General features: G+C 42.1%; 1 protein-coding gene across 1 annotated transcript; it reads left to right on the forward strand.

Annotated features, from left to right (window-relative positions):
- The first annotated feature begins 520 nt into the window (after positions 1-520).
- Positions 521-19,900, forward strand: sema3h (sema domain, immunoglobulin domain (Ig), short basic domain, secreted, (semaphorin) 3H). The gene is made up of 17 exons (XM_035380845.1): positions 521-1,103; positions 6,047-6,201; positions 9,239-9,301; positions 9,968-10,087; positions 11,276-11,369; positions 11,816-11,935; positions 12,046-12,191; positions 12,563-12,677; positions 15,116-15,185; positions 15,725-15,869; positions 16,254-16,473; positions 16,757-16,845; positions 17,617-17,658; positions 17,885-18,039; positions 18,133-18,194; positions 18,543-18,685; positions 18,857-19,900. Exons 1-17 carry the CDS (start codon positions 992-994, stop codon positions 19,259-19,261), a joined length of 2,256 nt encoding a protein of 751 aa, XP_035236736.1. The 5' UTR covers positions 521-991; the 3' UTR covers positions 19,262-19,900.
- Positions 19,901-20,900: the final 1,000 nt, after the last annotated feature.

A 20,900-nucleotide genomic window follows, 5' to 3' on the forward strand; every position in this document is an offset into this window, starting at 1 on the left:
GCATACCTCACAGAAGGAATAAGATTGTAGGGTTATAGCAACAAGGGTGTTGCCGTTCTCAGTCCACACCCACTCACCCTCCCCTCTCTTCCTCCCCAAACCTAACCAGATTGACTGTCCTCAATCTTGCTATGCAGACACTTCTACTATTATCAACCACCAGAGGGCAGCTTCTACTCACCTGTTTGCCTGCATTGTGTTCTGCAGTTCTGCTTCATTTTTTTTCAGTCAATTAATGAGCAATGACGGCAGCCATTATTTAATTCATAGTGATTTAACTTCCAGGCAGATGCTGAATCTTAGAGTAGTAAGAATTAAGGTGGCAATCTACAATTATTCAAAGCAATTCACTGTAAAATCTGCCACACACAATCTGGAGAGATGGGGATGTGAAGGAGTGAAGCAAATTGTGTGTGAATGTGTTTGTTTGCTTGTGTGTGTTGGAGTGAGGGGGATGGGGGGGGGGGGGGGGGGGGGGGGGGGGGTGAGAGAGAGATGAGGATACCATAAAAAGCCAAGAGAAGCTGTGTCTGCTGGTGTATTCTGTTTTTTTTTTTTTATAAAAGAGAGGGAGTTTTCTCATTTCTTGTGCTTCTGTAGCTGGCATTAGCTCCTTGAAGGAGGGGAGGGAGAGACAGAAAGAGAGCATGCATGGGGCGGGCCCAGTGATTTGGGATTTCTGCCTCTTTCTCTCGAGTGGATTGTCAGAGTAGCTACCTCGCTGCCAAAGAGAAGGAGAGAAAGGGATCAGAGGAAGGAGAAGAGTGCCCAGAAAAGAAAATACGTGGAAGAGAGATCAAAAGAGGGAGAGTAAGGAGCACACAGCTCAGAATAGGAAAGAAGACAAGGGAGGAGAGAAATCAAAATACAGGAACAGCAGCAGTGTGTGTCATCCGCTGTGGAGGAGCACTGGAAGCACGCTGACTCTGTGTGAGTGAGAATACTGTGCTCTGGGGTGAAGGATATCGCATGATTCAGGTTTTTTGGGTGCATGTGTTCAGCCATGTTGACACTGGGACCTCTGCTCCTCTTGGTCCATTTGGGGAGCATTCTGATAGGAGCCTGGAGACCTTCACAACCACGCCTGCAATTCACCCACAAAGGTAGGAGCTCACTTTATATATACAGTCATTGCTCTTCTCTGTCCCCAGCCTTTTCTTCCAGCTACCTCTCGGTTTAATCATTCCCTCCCTTCTGTCCATGTCTCTCCACCTTACATACCTTGTTGAATAAGACAGCTTTGTAATGCTGATGTACTGAGCTTGTGTGATCTAGATTTCCTTTGCCAGAGCTTAACCAAGTAGCAGCAGCTTAAGACTGCAAGATACACTGCCCTGAGCACTCCTCCTGAGAAAAGTTAAAGGAGGTGTGTGTGTGTGTGTGTGTGTGTGTGTAAATCTATGTATACATTTTTGCCATTTTAATGAAGTACTGGTAATATTTCTTATTTTTAATTTAAAAATTAATTTCTACATTATACAGTAAAGATGAAATGCTTCAACTATACGTTTTTAATTTGTGTGTTATAAATGTGTTCAATTAAAAAAAATATGGTTAATAGTTTCATTGTGATGCTGCATATGTGTATAAAATAAAACAGGGTATGTACAATGTACAAAATCTTAAATAATGAGATTTGTTTAAAGGGTAAATTAACAGAAAATATAAAATATATTATATTGTCATTTATATTACAGTATTAGTGGTACAGGATGAGTTATTTCTGAAAAGCAATGGACTGGCCTCATGGCAGAAAAATTTCAGTTTCACACTGTCATCTGCATGTGACACTCCTCTCAAATGCTTTGACTACAGATATGTCCTTTCACTTGTTTCTTGTTTACCTCCAATTCCCAGAGTGCACTGTTACCCACTACATACCTGTTGCATCTCACAGGCCTTCTCGCATGTTGTTTGTGACCATAAAAGATGGATATTATAATAAAGATTAAATTTAGCAAACAATAAATTATATTCATATTTTTTCCTAACAAATCTGTACATGTACTTATGAACCTATTTTACAAATTTCATTTAGAGAAAATTACTGGATTCTGACCTTTTATTGGGATAACATGAAGTCAGTTGGAAAACTACAGAAAGATACAGAAATTTGCTTCCATTCATTGCTATTAAAACAATAATACAATGATACAAAACAATAAAACAATGTAAGCAAACTTACACCAGTGGTGTTGTATTGAGTTATCACATTCCATAACTTTTCTGTGACTGCTCTGACCAAATTAAAAGCTATTTTAAGTCAATCCAGCAAAGAAGACCATCAGCACTAGGATTTTTGTGAGAGAGTTGGTGTGTATATGTGCAGTATGAGTGTGTATATCAGAATGTATCCATAAGACAGCGTATAAGAAGTGCTGAAAGACTATTTCGTATGTAAACTGAAGAGTTATGTATAGCTATGTAGAGTTAATTTGTTAACAAAATGTTCCTGAAATTAAACAAACTACTTTAGGATTCACAGCAAAAATGTTCCAGTTGAAAGGGTTGGGTTGAGTGTTTGTTAACTACATCAATGGAAAAAACATGTATTATTATTATTTTCTTATGAAACCCTTAGGTTCTGTAAAGCTGTTTATACAGAAAAATGGCTACTGGCTGGATAGTAGACCTGGCCAGCCATGATCTGGAGGGGGCACTATTGCTTTCAGATGAGGTGCTTAGTTTTGAACATGTGGCACATTTGATGAAGAATTATGGTCATAGTCACACAGGTCAAATGTCAAACAAGTCTAGTTTGTGTGTCTGGCTAACCACTGAAGTAACTCAGGCCAAAGCATGTACATATGCATGCACATTTACTCAATATTTTTGTGTGTACAAATGTGTGTTTGTTTTATGTATGGGTGTGTTTGCTTCTGGAGTGTGTCTATGTATGTGGATCTATCTGCCAGACCTTCCTGAGTAATTGAGCGCTTCTGATGTTTGAAGTGATATCCTCATTTCCACAGGAAGTGTGTTTGGTTCTACTAGTGGCACTCAAAATGGAATCTTCCCCAGGGAAGCAACAAGCACATTGTACATAATAAACCACTCAGTCTGGGGATACAGCAAACACGTGCACACACACACATGCACACGCACACGCACACGCACACACACACACACGTGTATGAGGGTAGGTGTGAGAAACAGTGTTTATTTGTTTGACTTTCTGAGAAAGTGTTCTCCTCTCCTGATTTACTGATTCAGGAATGTTGCTAGCTGTATCACGAGCCACACATTTGGACTAATCACATATGTGCACATCAGTAGTACCTCATGACTGTGGTAATCTAATGTTCACTGGGGTCTTGGTTTTTTAGCTAAAAATACATGTCTTTCTTACCCGGGCCTGGCTGGTGCCAGACAGCTGTGGCAGAGCAGGTCACTGGGGTACACGCCCCAGACTCACCCTAAAATGCTCTGAACGCCAAGAGAAGGATGAGATCATCCAACTTCTATTACTTTGCTACAGTATATGAGGTTACACCCTGGCAAGGTTACACCCTGGCGTGTGTGTGTGTTTGTGTGTGCTCGTGCACGTGTGTGTGTTTTACATTTTAAGCAGGTCCCATAGGGATTTAAATATTCCCTTCAACTGAAGTGCAATATTTGAGAAAATACATTTTAAGAATATGAAAGTAGAATTCAAAATATGAGATTTGCGATGATACTTTATATAGTTTGGGGTTAGTTAGTGTGATTACAGAAACACAGAACAGTGATCAGTGAGCAGTGTCACATTTCACTAGTGTGGAATCTTTAGGAAAACCTCTATATGTTTTTCTATTACCTCATCTATTTTACTACAAGAAGAACACAGGAGATAGGAACATGTCATAGAGAACACTTATTGGCTGCCTTTTGTGTTTCAGGCATATACTTGTAGGGCTGAACAATGTTTTGCTGCTAAGGTAACTGTTCTGCAAGCAAATCCATTGATGGTCAGATCAGTCCAATAGAAGCTCTGATTCACTATGAGGTATCTGTGGAGAGAAGCAGGTAAAAACTCTCAAGAAAGGTTTAGAATGGTACGAACATTGAATGCAAACCCATTGGGATTAAATGAAAGCAAGTTTGAAAGAGAACAAATATCAGAATATACTGGATCCTTTTTGAAGTGCTTGGTCATCTGTATTTTAACGTGAAGGAGAAAGAGTTGAGAGTTTGCTTTCTGGATGTACTGTAGGAGAATTGTTTCCCTGTGTTTGATGTAATAATGATGATACCAGTAACAGTGAAGTAATACTAATAACATTAAGTTGTTTTTGAAAAATAGTTATGATGGGCTACCCAGCACCTTGTCCCACAAAACTATTCAGTGTCCAGTGCAGTGGCTTCTGCTGCAGTCAGTATTTGGTAGGACTTCCTTCATCTCATCATGCAAAGAGAAACTTCTGTAGCTGATTGGGCAGCAGCATACTGTCTGCTTCAGCTGCACATGGAGGGCACTCCTCCCAAGGTAATGACTGCAGCTCAGCTGTGGAAATGCTAGTGGAAAGATGTGGCAGCTCACAGCATAGAGTCCCCTTCATAGTGCGCGCTTGTCTGTTCTTTTCCAAATCTACCCCTTTGTCTGTTCTGCCAGCATGATGTTCAGAGGAATATTTAACGTAGCAGAGAGTGTTGAGTTATTTTGGACTGCTCCTTAAACCTCACAAATGGGCTGGTATTTTAGATGCTCTGCAATCTAACATTAATTACACTTTATAAAAAGTTAGATAAAACAAGATGAGAAATGATAAATTAGTGCTCAAAAGATGTGATTCCAAAAAAATATTTTGTGCACAAATTCTATATTTTAGTCCCATGATTTATGAATGGAGAACTTCACACATCCAAATCCAAAAATACATTCAATATAAAAAGCAACAGTTTAGCAGTTTTCATATGTAAATCATAGATTTATTGACTGATTTAACCTATTTTCGGTCTAGCATCCAAGTGTCTGACCACTGGATGACTGGATGTCTCAATATTTAAAATATTCTTCAGTCACAGTGTGATTATGTGACAACTCTGGCCTTACTCTAGTTGGAATAATGCATATATTGGCCCCATCCTAGTTTCCTGTGTGTATAAGAGAGAGGGAACAGTCATAGCGTTAACATAGCAAATGTCTCAAAAGAGAGGTTGCGGTCTTATGCTTCCTATGACACAGAGAAAATGAACAGGGCTGGTTATGTGGTTTCTGTGAGGATAAAGAGGACATAGTTATGCCTTAGTATGTCTGTCTGGAGAGAAAGAAAGAAGGTGTGGTCATGTGTGCCTGAATGTTGAGCTGAATGCTGGAATACTCTTGTCCTGTGACCCAATTACTGATGCAGAAGACAGGACTCAGGCCAAGAATGGAGCAGGTCCAGCCAGCAAGCACCTGTTGGACTGCTGTTGCTGCAAATTTGTATTACAGTGGTTCCTTAGTGGCAGGATCATTCACCAGCTATTTTGCATTCTTTTACTGTTGATCATTGTTTTGACTGCAATAGTACCAATGGTGGGCTGCCTGTGGGCTCTGTATTTGCTCTGTATAAGACACCAGGGCAGACTCACTCTGGAAGACACTGTGAAGGTGTATGTAAAATGTGACAAATTATTTACAGTTTACAGCTTAGTGCTGGGTTGCTCGTTCTGCTCAGGCACTGTTCAAGTGCATTGGTGGGCCCCACTGTGTAGGGTAGCCCTGCAGGGTGACCCATAATTGGCGGAAATGTTGCTCCGGATTAGGGAGGGTCCACTCAGCAGGGATCCACATCTCATTGCTCTGTAGCAATCCTCGCTAGTTGATCTGGTGCCCATGGTCTGCTTGCTAAAGCCGCACATAAAATATCTTCCTCCAACTCGTATGTTTCCTATGCAAGTTGTGTGAAAAGCAGCTGGTGATATCACATGCTTAGGAGGAGGGTGTGTGCTTGTCTATACTCCTGCATTAGCTGCAAAGATTGCAGCAGGAATACAATTGGGCATTCGAAATTGGGAAGGAAGTAGGGGGGATAAAGCATAAAAAATATGAGTGTAAATAGACCAATCATCTGTCTTGTCCCAGAACTTGTGCAGAATGGGCGTCTGCTGGCCCTGCCCATCCCTGCCGGGGATTTGTACGCTCTGCTACCAGATGAAGACACTCGGCGTCTCTATGGTGCCATGAAGGACCAGCTGCTGGTTACCAGCCTGGATGACATCACGCATTCCCCACGCCAGGTGAGGCTGCCAGGAGCTTGTAGGAACATCCCTGCATTCTGGTTCAGTGTAATGAAAAGTCAACCCTGCACCACTCTTAATATTACAAACATCCCTGATATGTCGACAAGCTCTGTGCCTATGTAGAGATTTGAGAAGGAGACAAGACAAATGGATATAATGGAGAGGTATTTAAAGCTAAATAAAGGACGGAGGGAGAGCGTGAAAACAAAGGAGGGAGAGAATGGGAAGCAGAAAAGGAAAGAGGTAAATCAAGGGAGGAAAAAAGAGAGGAAGAGTTGAGGCAGATTCTAGATAAACCCTCCCCTCAGTGGCTGGGGTAATTGGGCTCAAATGGGTGGAAATGAGTGTAATGAGCGAGCTGAACCCCCTATACAATAATGAGTCTTCCCCTCTCACCCTCTCCTGCCCTCTTGCCCTCTCACTCTTTTCCTTTATGTCTCTCTGCACTCCCTGCAGCCTCTCTTTCTGCTCACTCTCCCCATGCTCCTTTCTTATTCCCTGCTGTTAATCTGCAAATAATGTAAAACACTTCTGCAGATAAGTCATTGTGCAGGATTTGATTAACTAGCTATGGATAAGTTAATAATCAGATTCAGGATGACACGCACATGCACATGCACACATACACAAACAAACACATGCAAATGTACAGGGATAGAAATAGCATGTGCAAAATAGTCTCTTTCGGATGACTCTTCCCTCCTAAGCAGCCTTATTACTGAAGCTCCCCTTTAATTACCTCCCCACTCAAACCGCTGCACAGCATTCCCATCCATTGAGTCTCTCATCAGCTGCCCACATCACACAGCACAACTGTGTCTGCTCCCTACCTCCCTCCCTCCTTCCCTCTCTCCTCCCTCTTTCCACTTGCTCTCCCTCTCCCTTCCCCTGCTGTCTTTAATTCTGTCTTTCCTTGATCCCTCTTTTGATGCCCCTGTTGCCCTTTCCCTCTTTCCTCCCTCACTTCCCTCTCCAACTTCTCCATTTCTCTTTTCCCTCTGTCCTTCTCTCTTGTCTCTTGTCTATATTCTGGACTAGACCTTGCTCTAGACCTTGCTATTTGGATTTGCATTTTCATTAACAACAATGGAATATTCGAGGCTGTCCAAAAATTAAATAATCAAATAACCAAGGATTATGGGCAAGTTATGACCCCAAATGCCCACTTTGGCCAAGCCTGCAACCCTGCATATAGTGCATATAAGTTATATGCCCAAATTAATTTCCTGCCTGCAAAAGATGCCGAAGGATCAAAATATCTTGGAAACCTTCAGAAACTTGATCATGTTGGAAACATTTTGGTTTCAATATATAATTAAAATATTCGTGACTTTTACAGTCATAGTAGGTAACCCAGTACTAATGTAAAAATCTCATTACAATAGTTTTTTTTTAAATTACATAGGCTATAGTCTAATCATTGTGTGAGGATATAGCCTGCTATTTTTTGCCATTGTCATTGGCAGCAAGTGGGCAATTTAATATAGAACTGATAATTGTGAACATTAGAGACACAACAACAAATTGAGAATACCATATGTTTACCATCTTTTTTTAACCCCTTACTCATTGTCTGTGGTCTTAGAGCGGGCACACTGTAGGGGAAGCTCACAGGCTCTGGTTCAGAACTCAGCAGCCCTCTCTATCTCTTTCCTTCCCTTTCTTTGAAATTCTTAAATCAACTCCAGTTCAGATATTTTCACAGATATAAATGTTTTTTCTAATGCCTTGGCGCAGCATTCTTGCTGCTGTAAGATCAACAATGGCTTAAGCATGCTGCTTCAATAAGCAAGAAAAATAAGGTAACTGATTATACTGCAAAAATGTTTTGCGAGATATATTGAAATAATATTGTATTGATTTTGTTTCCAGCATTTTTGAAAGTATAGTTATCTCTGTCAGTGGAGTGGCCATTCCCTCCAATTTGCCTTTCAGTTTGTTTGTTTCTCATTTTTGTTTAATCTTTCGGAAATTTGATACGACTGGTATGTTCCTTTGGGTTTCTGCTATATTTATTTATTTTCTTTTTGGTATGGCTGACTGAGAGATTAATGGCTGCTCCTCTCAGTGGTGGAATGGGCTATCCACATACGCCAGAACAGTCACTCAGCAGCATCCTTTGCCTACATATGATTCATACACTGCTTTCACATTTTTCACACCTTTGGTAAAGAAGAAGAAAAAAAAACAATCAAATAAATAATACAAGCACTGAGCTATATTTGAGTTTTCAAACAAGTGGAAAATATGAAAATTTAACATAAATTAGAGGTATTAGCCAAAATAAGACTGTTCTGAAATTATTAATAAAGTATGTGGACCCTTCCTTCATAAGGATAACACTACTGAGTCATCTTATGTTGTATTATATAAGACTAGTGAACATATTGGGGGAATCTTTCACCTTTTCTCCAAACAGGATCTTTCAAGAATCTTCAAATATTTTGGTCTGTGCTTGTGGACTGCCCTGTTCAATTCAAACCACAAGTGTATGATTTGGCTCAAGACAGGAGACTGAGATGGACATCAGTATTTTATGGTCTGTTAAAAATGTTTTGGTTATTTTTGAGGCGTGGTTGGGAACATTCTAAGGTCTATTTATGGCCAAGTTTGAGCATCCTGGGAGAGGAAACCAGGTTTTGTGCTGAAATGTCTTGGTACTTCCTGGAGTTTGTTATTCCGTTAACTTTAACAGAGCCCCCATTACCCGTAGATGCAGAACAAGCCCATAATATCAAAGACCTGCCGCCATATTTCACCACAGGTATGGGGTTATTTTTGAAATATGTGTCAAAATCGAGTACTCAACTGGTATATATGGTCAAAAAGCTCAATTTCTGACCTCATTCTACCATACCATAAAACACAAAAAGATTCAGACTCAGTGATGTGATCCTGACTAAATGGGGAGCACTGTAGAACCTTGTCTCAAATGTACTTGTTCTGGATAAGGGTGTTTTATGCTTAACTGTGATACATGCACATCTACACTGTGGAGTGTGTATAAGTTTTCCTGTATGTGATCACGTTCCAGCTCTACTGGCCGGCCAGCCCAGACAGGATCCAAGAGTGTCTGATGGCTGGTAAAGATCCTGAAGTGAGTAAATCTGTACTAAACCTTTCCACACACTTGCATAGAATTCTTAGTTCATGAGTTGAATGTAAATTAATTTTCTGAACTGACTGAAATTAAATGAAATTTACCCCAACCCTGACTGACAGATGGCGTGCCCTGTTTATTTGAACTTACTAGGCAATTTTCATAAAATGTTATTATTTTATTTGTAATAATACATGTTAGGCTCATTTTAACAGAGTGCCTTGATCCATCCAGTTAGTTTTATTGCAACTGTTTTCATTTTTATAGGGATTTGCTTTGTGGTTTTGTGGGAGCAGGGCCCATGGTAGTAAATTTGGTGCATCCTCTCACAGATACAATTATTGCAAATTTTGCTGTGAATGGCAAATCAGTCCATGCATAAAATATTTTAAAAACATTTTGTCTTACATAGGACTTCAGTCTAATTGGGTGGATCAAGACCTTGACCTTAATGAGTTGAGATTCAATTTGAATATTTCAAGAAATGAACAGTTGGCACTCAATGACCACCAAATATAATGGCTAAGATGTGTTGTTTCCCTATCACATTGGTGTAGGAACAGTCTACTTTCTGATTCTGGCCTTCTGGGAATCTGTGTCATGAATGAGTGAACTTCCAGTCTTCTTACAGTGGGTGGCTGTTCACTGCTTGTCTTGTTCCAGTATGAGTGTGCGAACTTCCTGCGGGTGCTGGAGCTCTATAACCACACCCACCTGTATATCTGTGGCACAGGGGCCTTCAACCCTCGTTGTGCGTTCATCCCTACCACAGTCTTCCTCGAGGTATGATCATTCTCCCTTTCACGATGTAATCTACCCTCGGTTCAGAGATATCCCACAGGTACTGACTCAGTCTTGTGATATCTCGTGGACTCTCTGTCTTCATACATGTACTGGGTCACACACGGGTCTAATTTAATGCGTATCTCAGCAAATTCAGGGTAAGGTAAGAAAGCTTCATGTTTTGTGCTATGATAGATGAAACAGTTGAGTCGAGTGAAGTATTTCAGAACTTTCCAGATACATATCTTGTTGTGGCTTAACTGTCTCACGTTGCACTTAAGGGACAAGTCATGGTAGAAAAAAATGTATATATATATATAAAAACTGAGGGGGCTTAGTTAATGTTCAGCCTAGCAGGTAGGTGTTGATAAACATAAATAAACCAATATAGCTGCTGAAAGGCAATGTGCACTGTTTAGTCTGAAAGACCATGGCACTGTCTATTTTAAGTGAATCATCACAAATTGAGCAGACTGAGCACACTCCACACAATTGCTCAGACTAGTCTGTGTTAAAGACTTTTTGTCTGTGGGTGATAAATCCCTCAAACAGGGACAGAAGAGACAAGGAGTCTTGAATAGCAAACACAAACTCAGATAGTATTTCACATTTTCTGCATTTTTCCTGAAGAGTGGTTAATACCCAATTAATGTGAGTCCCTTGAGCCCAGTACGAAAAATATGTTTGACGCATTGAAGCTGGGGTGGGGGGGAAAAAGAGACAGAAAGATGTATTGTTTTGATGAACAAGTGAACAGTTTGAAAAGGAAACTGAATTGTTTACCTTCTTTTCAGTTTCCTTTTTTTAGTAACACGCATTCATGTCATGCTGTTAAATCACACTTAAATTTAATTAAATTGTCCTGAATTAAGAGTGCCAGAGAAAGCAAGGAGGACTACGTAGTAGCATAACAACAGTGTAGAGGAAGGAATCTGCTGAGTACTTGGAAAATATTTCTTGTTACTTTTTTTAGTTATAATGAATATTATCATCTCTATTTTACGCAGAACAGAATTTTTGTAAAACATTTGGTAAAAGCTATGCCTGAATAAACTAAGAAGTATAGAGAAAATGTGGAGAGAGTGTATGCGTGCACACACACACAGATCAGATCAGACAAGACACACATGTATTTGAACGTGTGAACGCCTGCTTGTCTTGTCTGATCTGTCTTGTCTGATCCGGCAGGGTGAAAGGCAGGTCTTGTTGCCAGAGCAGACAGATTGTGGGAAGGGAAAGTGCCCATATGATCCCCACCAGAGGACAGCTACAGCCGTTATTGGTAAGACAGAAATGTGTGTCCTGTGTGTAAGTGTTTGCATGAACACGTCCGGTTCTGTGTGTACTACATATATTGGTCCTCATACACATTCATGATGCATGTGCAGACCTTTACTTTTGTGCATATCCCAGGTGTATGAGATGCTGAATGTGGATTTTATGCGCATTCGTGTTCATGTGATTAGCATAAGGAAACAGCCATGAACAAATACAGATAAGAAAAAAATGGTGAATGCCAAAATGTTTGTGGAACATTCTTACACACAGTTTCTGATCAAATGTGATTGTATGCATGTTTCGTGAATGAGGCCCATTGTCTCTGTTTACACTGTTGTGTGTCATATAATATGTGGGTTAATATACTGTAACTACTGTTTTTGAGCATCTATTTATGTGTGTATGTGTGTGTATGCAGATGTACAGCCATCTTTGCTCTTTATGTTGCAGATGGAGAACTATATTCTGGCATTTCTTCTGATTTCATGAGTCGAGATTCAGCTTTTTTCCGCAGCCTGGGTACCCGTCATGTCATCCGCTCTGAGCAATACGACTCCACCTGGCTTCAGGGTGAGGAATTACACTTTTTGTTACTGGCCCCCTGAATTTATCTGTGCCCAAAATAATATATTTTGCAACCAACTTCCTTTTTCTCACCCCGTTCTACCATTCTATCCTAGATGCCCAGTTTATAAAGGTGGCCTCAGTGGCAGAGAGTGACAACCCGGAGGATGATAAGGTGTACATATTCTTCACTGAGCATGCTCAGGAAGCAGAAGGGGCTGCTGGGAAAGTGATATACTCCAGAGTTGCCCGTGTCTGCAAGGTACACAACTCCCATCAATCATTTAGTAAAGTCACTGCAATAAGTGAGTGTTCAACTGTAGTTTGTATAAATGTAGTAGGTAAAACATTAATGTCAGTAGATATCTGATCAGTTGTATTGGATAACTTTTGTGTGTCTGCATTTCTGAAATTGTTATATGTGCATTGAATTGAAGTGAATTGGTGCTTTTGTAGTTATGTGTACCATGTAGAATGTAATGAATGAGTGTAACTGTGATGAGTGTGTAAATGCAGCGACTTTTCATACAGTAAGTCTAGTGTCTTCTGTGTAGTATTGTGTGTGTTAGTGTGTTTACACAAGTGTCTGTACGCCTTTGTATAACGGTAGAATACCTGATTTCTGTGCTGTAGAATGATATTGGAGGACAGCGGAGTCTAGTGAATAAGTGGAGTACCTTCCTGAAGGCCCGCATGGTGTGCTCCATTCCTGGGGCTGATGGCGTTCACACTCACTTTGACCAGCTGCGTGAGTACTGAGCATGCTCCAGACAGACTCCACCCACAAATATTCCTGAACATCGGGGATGTGTGGTCAAGGGTAGACACAAGCCATCATTGCCTTCTGTGTCATCTGACCTCACTTATTTCAGTTCACAGAACATATTAATGCACACATAACAGTGGAAGAAAATCCCATGGGAAAAGTTGACTGAAAGGCACAGAACTCCCAGAACTTACCCAGTGCTTTCTACGCAAAATATTTCACCATGTGTTTGTGGTGTTTTCATGGCCAAAAATAGTTTACATGCAATTTGAAATTAAGGATAATGAACAATCATTCAACATTTAATTACTATATTTTGGTAGATTTTCTCCTACCCCCAACTGCACATCCCTACTGACAGTGGGCCCACATCCAGGCCATAACACACCTGACTCCCTTATGCCAATTTCTATGTTTACTTTTCAAGTTGACCATTGACAATTTAAAACTGAAAACACACCTAACCTCAGAAATGAGAACGTACTCAAATGATATTGGCACAGACCAATGGGAAAACAGCACAGTAACAAAGCCCCTTAGAAGAATAAACTTGAACATCTGAGAAGATTGTATATTCGTGTGTGTTTGGCCTACTGTGTCTATGTTTATTGTTTATTTTTGAGGTGCACTCTGTCATCACTTGTTATAGGCCATGGTGTATCAGAGAAAGATGGGATTGTGAGCTGGTTGATGTCTGAATGAGATGGGATGGGACTCTTATCGTGTCTGTCTGTGTAAACAGCAGTAGACAGTGTAAACACTCCCCCCCAGGTTGGTACGAATGAGTTTGAACACAGGGCAGCACAGGGAAGAGTATATAAACATCATTTCACAACCTGCCAGGAACAAGTTCCTTAAAAAGATCCCATCAGCACAAAAATGCTGCTGGAGGTGTGTTTACCCCTCAGTCAGTGGACCAGAAACACTGCATCCCCTGACCCAGTGCGGATCCAGCATGGGAAGGGGAGACAGGCAGGCATGCTCCTGAATATTTTGACAAGCATCTTCCTTTGGCCATGGAACTTTTGCTAACGTACAGCCCTTTTCTTTGATGGGATGTAGAAAAAACACAAATCTGAGGCCATAATATTATTAAACTAGTATTTAGGAGACTCATGAATCCTTCCATGGTTTCGCAGAACAGGTTCAGACAGCCAGCTTGGGACAGGAAATGGATAGACAGGTCTCTTGGTCAGAGATTGCTGTGCTTGGACTGTTCAACTGGGAAGATGAATGTGGTTTGAAATATCTTCAGGAATGTGAATGTTATTGGGAAGGAGGGTTGATTGTAGTTTCAGACAGGACCCTCATCCCAGCCTCAGGATCACCCAGGTCCTGATGCGGGAGGAGGGGATAAGATCTAGAACGATAGGGGTTGGGGGGAGCAGGTGAGACAAAGATATCTCCCTCCACTGGGTACAGATCCTTTTGTTTAGAGATTATGGAAACAGCAGCACCCTAAGAAGACCATAGTGGTATAGAGGGGGAAATAAATGGAGTACAGGTGCAAGAAAAATAAAAGAAGGATGAGACTTAAGTAATGGGATAGGGAGAGAGAATAATGGAGCTGTGAATCAGAAATGGTGAGGATGGGATGAGTGTAGGGGAGAGATAGATTAAGAAATGGGTCCTGTACCTGGAATCATACAGTTCTGCTCAGTCTTGTTGCCACGGAGGAGATGTAGATTAGATTCTGTGTGCACGGAGAGCGATTTCATCGTGGCCACCTGAGGCAGGGGGAACCGGAGGCATGCGAGCAGGCCGTTCCGCTCCATTGTGTTCTGCACGTCAACTCCTCTGGGTGCACGTCCCCCCTGGCATTTGTGGCGAGACAGGGAGATACTGAGGACACGGGTCGGGCAGAGGGCGGGGCTGGTGGGCCAGTGTGTTGGGTCGAGGTGTGCGAGCAGGAGGGGGGTGCGGAATGCTAGGCAGCGCTTATTTTCGGTGTGTGACCATGGGGGAGTGAGGAGCCTGTCCCAAAAACAGACACTGTAAAGGGATTTGTCATGGAGGTTCATAGCTCACGGGTCCTCTCAAGCTGGGACACGATATTACTGCTGGCTTTCATTAAGCTGCTCCACTCATGCATGCTGTCTGGGAAAGATCCGTTAATAAGACAAAAATATCTCAGATGCAAGCTGACAGCATGGACTTTCTGTACTGCACAGCCAGGAACGGTGTGTCCACACTGCTGTGCTGAATGCCACACACACTGAGAGCATCAAGACTCATGTATGGGCGGTGTAAATGCCCCCACACACACACACACACACACTCGTGCACACACACACACACGCACGCACACATACACGCTCGCACACACACGCACGCACACACACACATACACATACACACACACACACACTCACATTCTCCTCATACATGGGGTAAAGCTGCTCCCTGTGTTTTCTCTCTAGAGGACATCTTCATCCTGCATGGGAAGGATAAGACCAATCCACTCATCTATGGCCTCTTCACAACATCAAGGTGAACTGATGGCACGCACAACCCACCCTGACCAGAGCATACAACTGTCCATCAAAAACAAAGGAATTCAAACAAATCCAGACAACCTCTAGGAGATGGAAGCAAGCTAGACGGTAGCAACTTGTAAACAACAGATACAATTTAAGGCTATCTCTTTTGCAGAAAATAAGAGCACACCTTTTTAGGGATCAAAGCATGATTTGCAGCATATAATATATTTTTAAATTGTGCTTATTATTCTTCAGGTCAAAAATGTAGATAGGAATTCAATGACCTCTTTCATGAAAAGCATACACTCATTAAAGCAATGCACAGTGCCTTCATTAAATGGTGTTATATGTTGGTGAAAAACAACATTTAGAAAATGAAATAGCATGTTGTAATTTACAATGGCATGAAAAGGTAAAGCTACTCATACATGAAAGAATATAGAACAACTAACATAATTCAAAACTGTCAATGAATTTACCTGATGAGTAGATTGAGTCATGCATCATCAAGGTAATTATATTAACGGAGATCCATGCTGTCTTCCACAGTGATGTGCTGAACGGTTCTGCGGTTTGCGTGTATCGGATGCAGGATGTGGCCAGGGTCTTCAAAGGCCACTTTGCTCACAAGGAGGGTCCAGAGTACAAGTGGGCGGAGTTTACGGGCAGGGTGCCCTTCCCCCGTCCTGGCACAGTGAGTGCCCCCCGCTAATCCAATAGCTCTCCCAACCCCCCTCCCACCCTCCCACCCACCCACCCACATCCACAGTCAGTTCTGTTATTGCGTCTCCCGTATCAATTCGTACTGTTTTTTTTTTTAGTGTAAGACCTTTGGTAATCCCAAGTTACTGGTTTCATTTGATCAAGATTTATAACGTGACTCAGTTTTCACATTTATTCTGTAAAGGTTCCTATCATATAGAACACATGATTGATTTATGCGGATGGTATAAGTTTACACAAGCGTGGATGTGTAACAGATACATAAGGTGGTGTGAGGAGTGCAATGCTATCTTCAAAAAGCTGCTGATATCACACGTCATTGAGGTGAATCTGCTTGTTCACTATCGCCCTGCAGTGTCCAAGTCGCACATATGGCAACTACCGCTCCACTCGTGAGTATCCTGATGATGTCATCTTCTTCAGCCGAACCCATCCGCTTATGATGGAGGCAGTTTACCCTGTGGAAGAGCGCCCTCTGCTGGTCCGGGTGGGGGTACAATACAAGTTCTCTCGGCTGCTAGTAGACCGGGTCGAGGCTGTGGATGGCCAGTACGACGTCATGTTCATCGGCACAGGTCAGTGCACACACCTGCCTTTCAGGTGCTTCAGACATTGGTACAGGTGTACTGGCATGTGCTCACCTACTCGACCATGCATGATTGTGTGTGCACATCTACAGGCCTACATGCGTATACATGCTCTCTTGGATTTGTATGTGTTCTTACATGTATGTGCAGTTTAGTGTTTTAGTGTGTGTGTGTGTGTGTGTGCATGTGTATGCATGCGTGTGTGTGTGTGTGTGTGTGTGTGTGTAGATATGGTATAATCGTTTTTTGGTGATCTCTTCCCTTCCTGCAGACTCAGGGCTGGTGCTGAAGTCTATCCACCTCCCCAAGAAGTCTGGTGATGGCAGTGAGGTCACTCTGGAGCAGCTCCAGGTGTTTGAGGTACAACAGGGTCTCGCTGATTATCTCGGTTCATTTTACACAGGTGTTTCGTCCATGTGCGCAGTGTGGCACAGTCAACCATATAAGAATGGAGAGGGAGAGATATGCAGCAGTATAGGACCGCATTTATGCAGTCTGTTGATTGTTTTTGTGACTTTTCAGTGTAATGTTTTTTATGTTATTGTAGATATTGTTGCCAGGAGAATCCTTAAGCAGCTACATGATAAAGTTCAAGGTTAGGCATAAGTAGTCCAACTTCTTATTTTAGGAGGTGTTAGAAAGTGGGGTAATGATAAAGCTACTGAAACAAATGAAAAGAAGATCTTAAATGAGTTGGTTTACATCTTGTGTTCCCTATAGCTAGGGGCCTAACTTCCTCATTTTGCCTTTTATATTTAGCCTCAATTGAAACAACCATTAGTACCAATGAGAAAGACCACGCAGTTTATGAAATTAACTTCCTGAAATTTATTTTTTGTGCTCCTGGCTAGCCCAAAATGGTGCAACAGGTTTTACTATACCACACATTTAAATGTTTAAAAGCTTACCTTATGTGCCAGTTTGACATGCATATCTTATTCATAGACTTACTGAGGCCCAGCATTCATGCGGATATACCTTCCTTGCTGGCCATATAAACATTAAACCCAGCTATCTCTCTCTCTCTCTCTCTCTCTCTCTCTCTCTCTCTCTCTCTTTCTTTCTCTGTCTCTTTCTCTCTCTCCCTCTCCCTCTTTCTTTCTCTCTGTGTATATGTCTTCTCTCTCTCAGGGCAGGTCTGCTATCACTGCGATGACTCTATCAAAGAAAAGGGTAAGAGGTGCTCAAGAAAACGCACCCCCCGAATCATCTGCCATCACCATGGCAACAACAAAGGGAACGGTGCTTCACATACATTAAGCACGGAAGGCGTTCTAAGACATTCTGAACAGACGTGATTCTCATATCACTCATAACGCACAAGCTGAGTGAGAATGTGTGTGGATAGCAGTGGGAGTGTGTTAAGCTCTGTGTATGTGTGCATATTTTTATTTAACAGTGGCTGTTTGTGGGCTCTAAGGAGGGTGTGGCCCAGCTGGCTCTGTTCCAGTGTGAGCTGTATGGCCAGGCCTGTGCTGAGTGCTGTCTTGCCCGGGACCCGTACTGCACTTGGGATGGCCATGCCTGTAGCCCCTTCATTCCCATTGCACGCAGGTGAGATGGGACACACACACACACACATACACACTCACATGCATGCACACACGCACTCACTTTCTTTTCACCTCTGGGTATGTGTCTTCGTAGGAGGAATGCTCGTCAAGTTGGTGATGCTGGAGACCCACTGACCCAATGTGTCAAACAAGGAGGTGAGTCACATCACCTGTCATTCAATATCAACCATTATAGTGAGGTCTAGAGAGGTGGCACAGGCTTCATGAAACAAAAGACTGGGGTACAGGATGATGACAGATCCCAGCTCACACACCCTCTCTTACTGTTCACGCACACTTTGTCACTGCTCACACGCCCCCACCAAGAAACTTCACCGCACACAAACAGAAAAAAAATAGTTTTCCTACATGTTTGTGCTTATTCACTCATTCTTACACAGCAACCTAATATACTGTTCTGTTACTATGCCTCAGTCCCAGTGTCAGATTGCCTAAGTATAGTAAGTCTGTCTGACTGTGTATGCATGTGTGCATGTGTTACAGCTGGTTTGCAGGTGGAGGCAGAGGAGAAGGTGATGGTGGTTGCCGAGGGAAACAGCACATATCTAGAGTGCCTACCCAAGTCGCAACATGCAGCCATTACTTGGTTCAGAGAAGAGAGGGGGGGTAGTCACAAGCTGCACCAGGTACACATGCATGCATTCAAGTGCTCACTGACATCCAGCATACAACACCCATACCCCCACAGTCAAACATGCATTGCCATCTGGCATACCTACAAACGTATATGCACTCACATATATACAGATATACACATAAACTAACACAAGCAAACTTATGCTGGCTGTGTGCTGCAGGTGAAGTCAGAAGAACAGCTGGTGGTGATTGACAGGGGCGTTCTGATTCGGCGGGCGGAGCCAGGGCACTCGGGGACGTACCACTGTCAGTTGGAGGAGCACGGGTTCAGCTGGACGGCCGTGACGGTGCAGCTGAGAGTGCTGAGCTCCAGCTCAGGGAGCTCATGGTCAATGGCCGATCAGCAGCACTGTGAGCAGCAGGGCCGTCGCCGCTATAGAAACAAGAATCGCAAGAGAATGGATGGAGCTGAAAACAATAGCCAGGGGCACAGAAGACCAGGAGGAGGCATCAGAGGAGGAGGAGGAGAAGAAGGAGGAGCAGCAAAAGTGGAAAGAGGAGGAGGAGGGAGGAAAAGCAGAAGCAAACCACAGCCCCTAGCCCAGAGGTCCCCACGAAGCATCTAGAAAAACAGGCACGGACACATACACACAAACTCATAAAAACAGATCCACAACACACACACACACACACACATATACACACACATTCACACAAATAGTGGAGGACAGAATATATTCTGAGGACAGTATATGTGTTCTGTCTCTGTAGAGCATAAAGATGGATTGGGTCTGAAGATATTTGTACCCAAAGTACTGTGCATCTGCATGCATGTGTGTGGGGGTCTAGTGTGTCTGCAGTGAAGAACTGGGGTTTTATCTCAGTATCTGGATAAGTGTCTGAATCCCGAGGGGTATATCTGAAGGACTCTGTAGATTGGTCCAGTAAATTCCAGGATATTTCCCTGATAGAATGGAATTCTTTAAAGGATTTATCTTAAAATTAGAATATATGAAGCTAATTTCTTATGTGTTAAAAAACAAATACAAGAACACCAGTTCCTCATGTGACGGCCATTTTGTTAGCATTTTCCCCCCTTATTTCAAGGTCATTGTATATAGTTTTAACGGTAATGGTTTCTCAAACATCGACTATACTGAAACAAAAAAAATCCCATCAATAAAAAAGTGGACATTATACCGTACAATTATGTGAATTGTACTGATGCTTCACTTTGTTTTGATACACAATGATTTAAAAAAATACAGGTAGAATATTCACTACAGAGCGCTGGGTCCACCCACAGAACAGGGACCCATAGGACTATCAGAGCATTTGTGAATTTACATAGATTAACAGGTAACACTCCACAAGCCAATCCCCATCAAACAATAACAATATAGATACATATTTTGTGTTGTTTAGTTGTTTTTAAGGGGAGGGTTCATTTTTAATTTAGGTAAAATTACAAACACTTCTGGTTCTTTTGTGTATAAAAGGTCTGGGGCTGGACAGTAAGTGAAGGTGAGCATAAACTAGCTACACTACCTGGCTGAAAGTATCTGGACACCTGGCATCCAACCTCTTATCCAAAATTATGGGCATCAATATGGAGTTGGCCCAACCTTTGCTGCTATAACAACCCCCACTCTTCTGGGAAGGCTTTATACCAGATGTTGGATCATTGCTGCAGGAATTTGCTTCTATCCAGCCAGAAGAGCATTTGTAAGGTCGGGCACTGACTCAGCGATTAGGCCTAGCTGTATTGACCAGTCGTGTTCTTCCACACTGTTTTCAACAAAACCATTTCTACATGTGTCCCTGGGGGCTTTGTCATGCTGAAACAGGAAAGGGCCTTCCCCAGACTGTTGGGGAAGCACAAAATTTTCTAGAATGTGATTCTATGCTGTAGCATTAAGATCTGCCTTCACTAGAACTAAGGGGCCTAGCCCAAACCATGAAAAACAGCCCCAGACCAAGGTGTGTCCAGATACTTTTGGTCATACAGTGAAATTTATTTGTAATGGCTAACTGTCTGTCCACAAATGTGTGACTGGAGGCCCTATTTTAAGATTGTTGCATGAAAGTAAACAAATTTGTATCAAGTGATGTTAGCAGGAAAACTCTTTGAACAATCCTCTATGAGCAAATGCAATTAAAAACAATGTTTACACTTTGAAACTTTTGATTAATATGAGTAATCCTTTAATGTCAAACTATTAAAATTAAATTTAGCACATTTATTTTATTTAAATATATCAATTT

The sequence above is a fragment of the Anguilla anguilla genome, chromosome 11, assembly GCF_013347855.1.
Source record: "Anguilla anguilla isolate fAngAng1 chromosome 11, fAngAng1.pri, whole genome shotgun sequence".
Taxonomy (NCBI): Eukaryota; Metazoa; Chordata; class Actinopteri; order Anguilliformes; family Anguillidae; genus Anguilla; species Anguilla anguilla.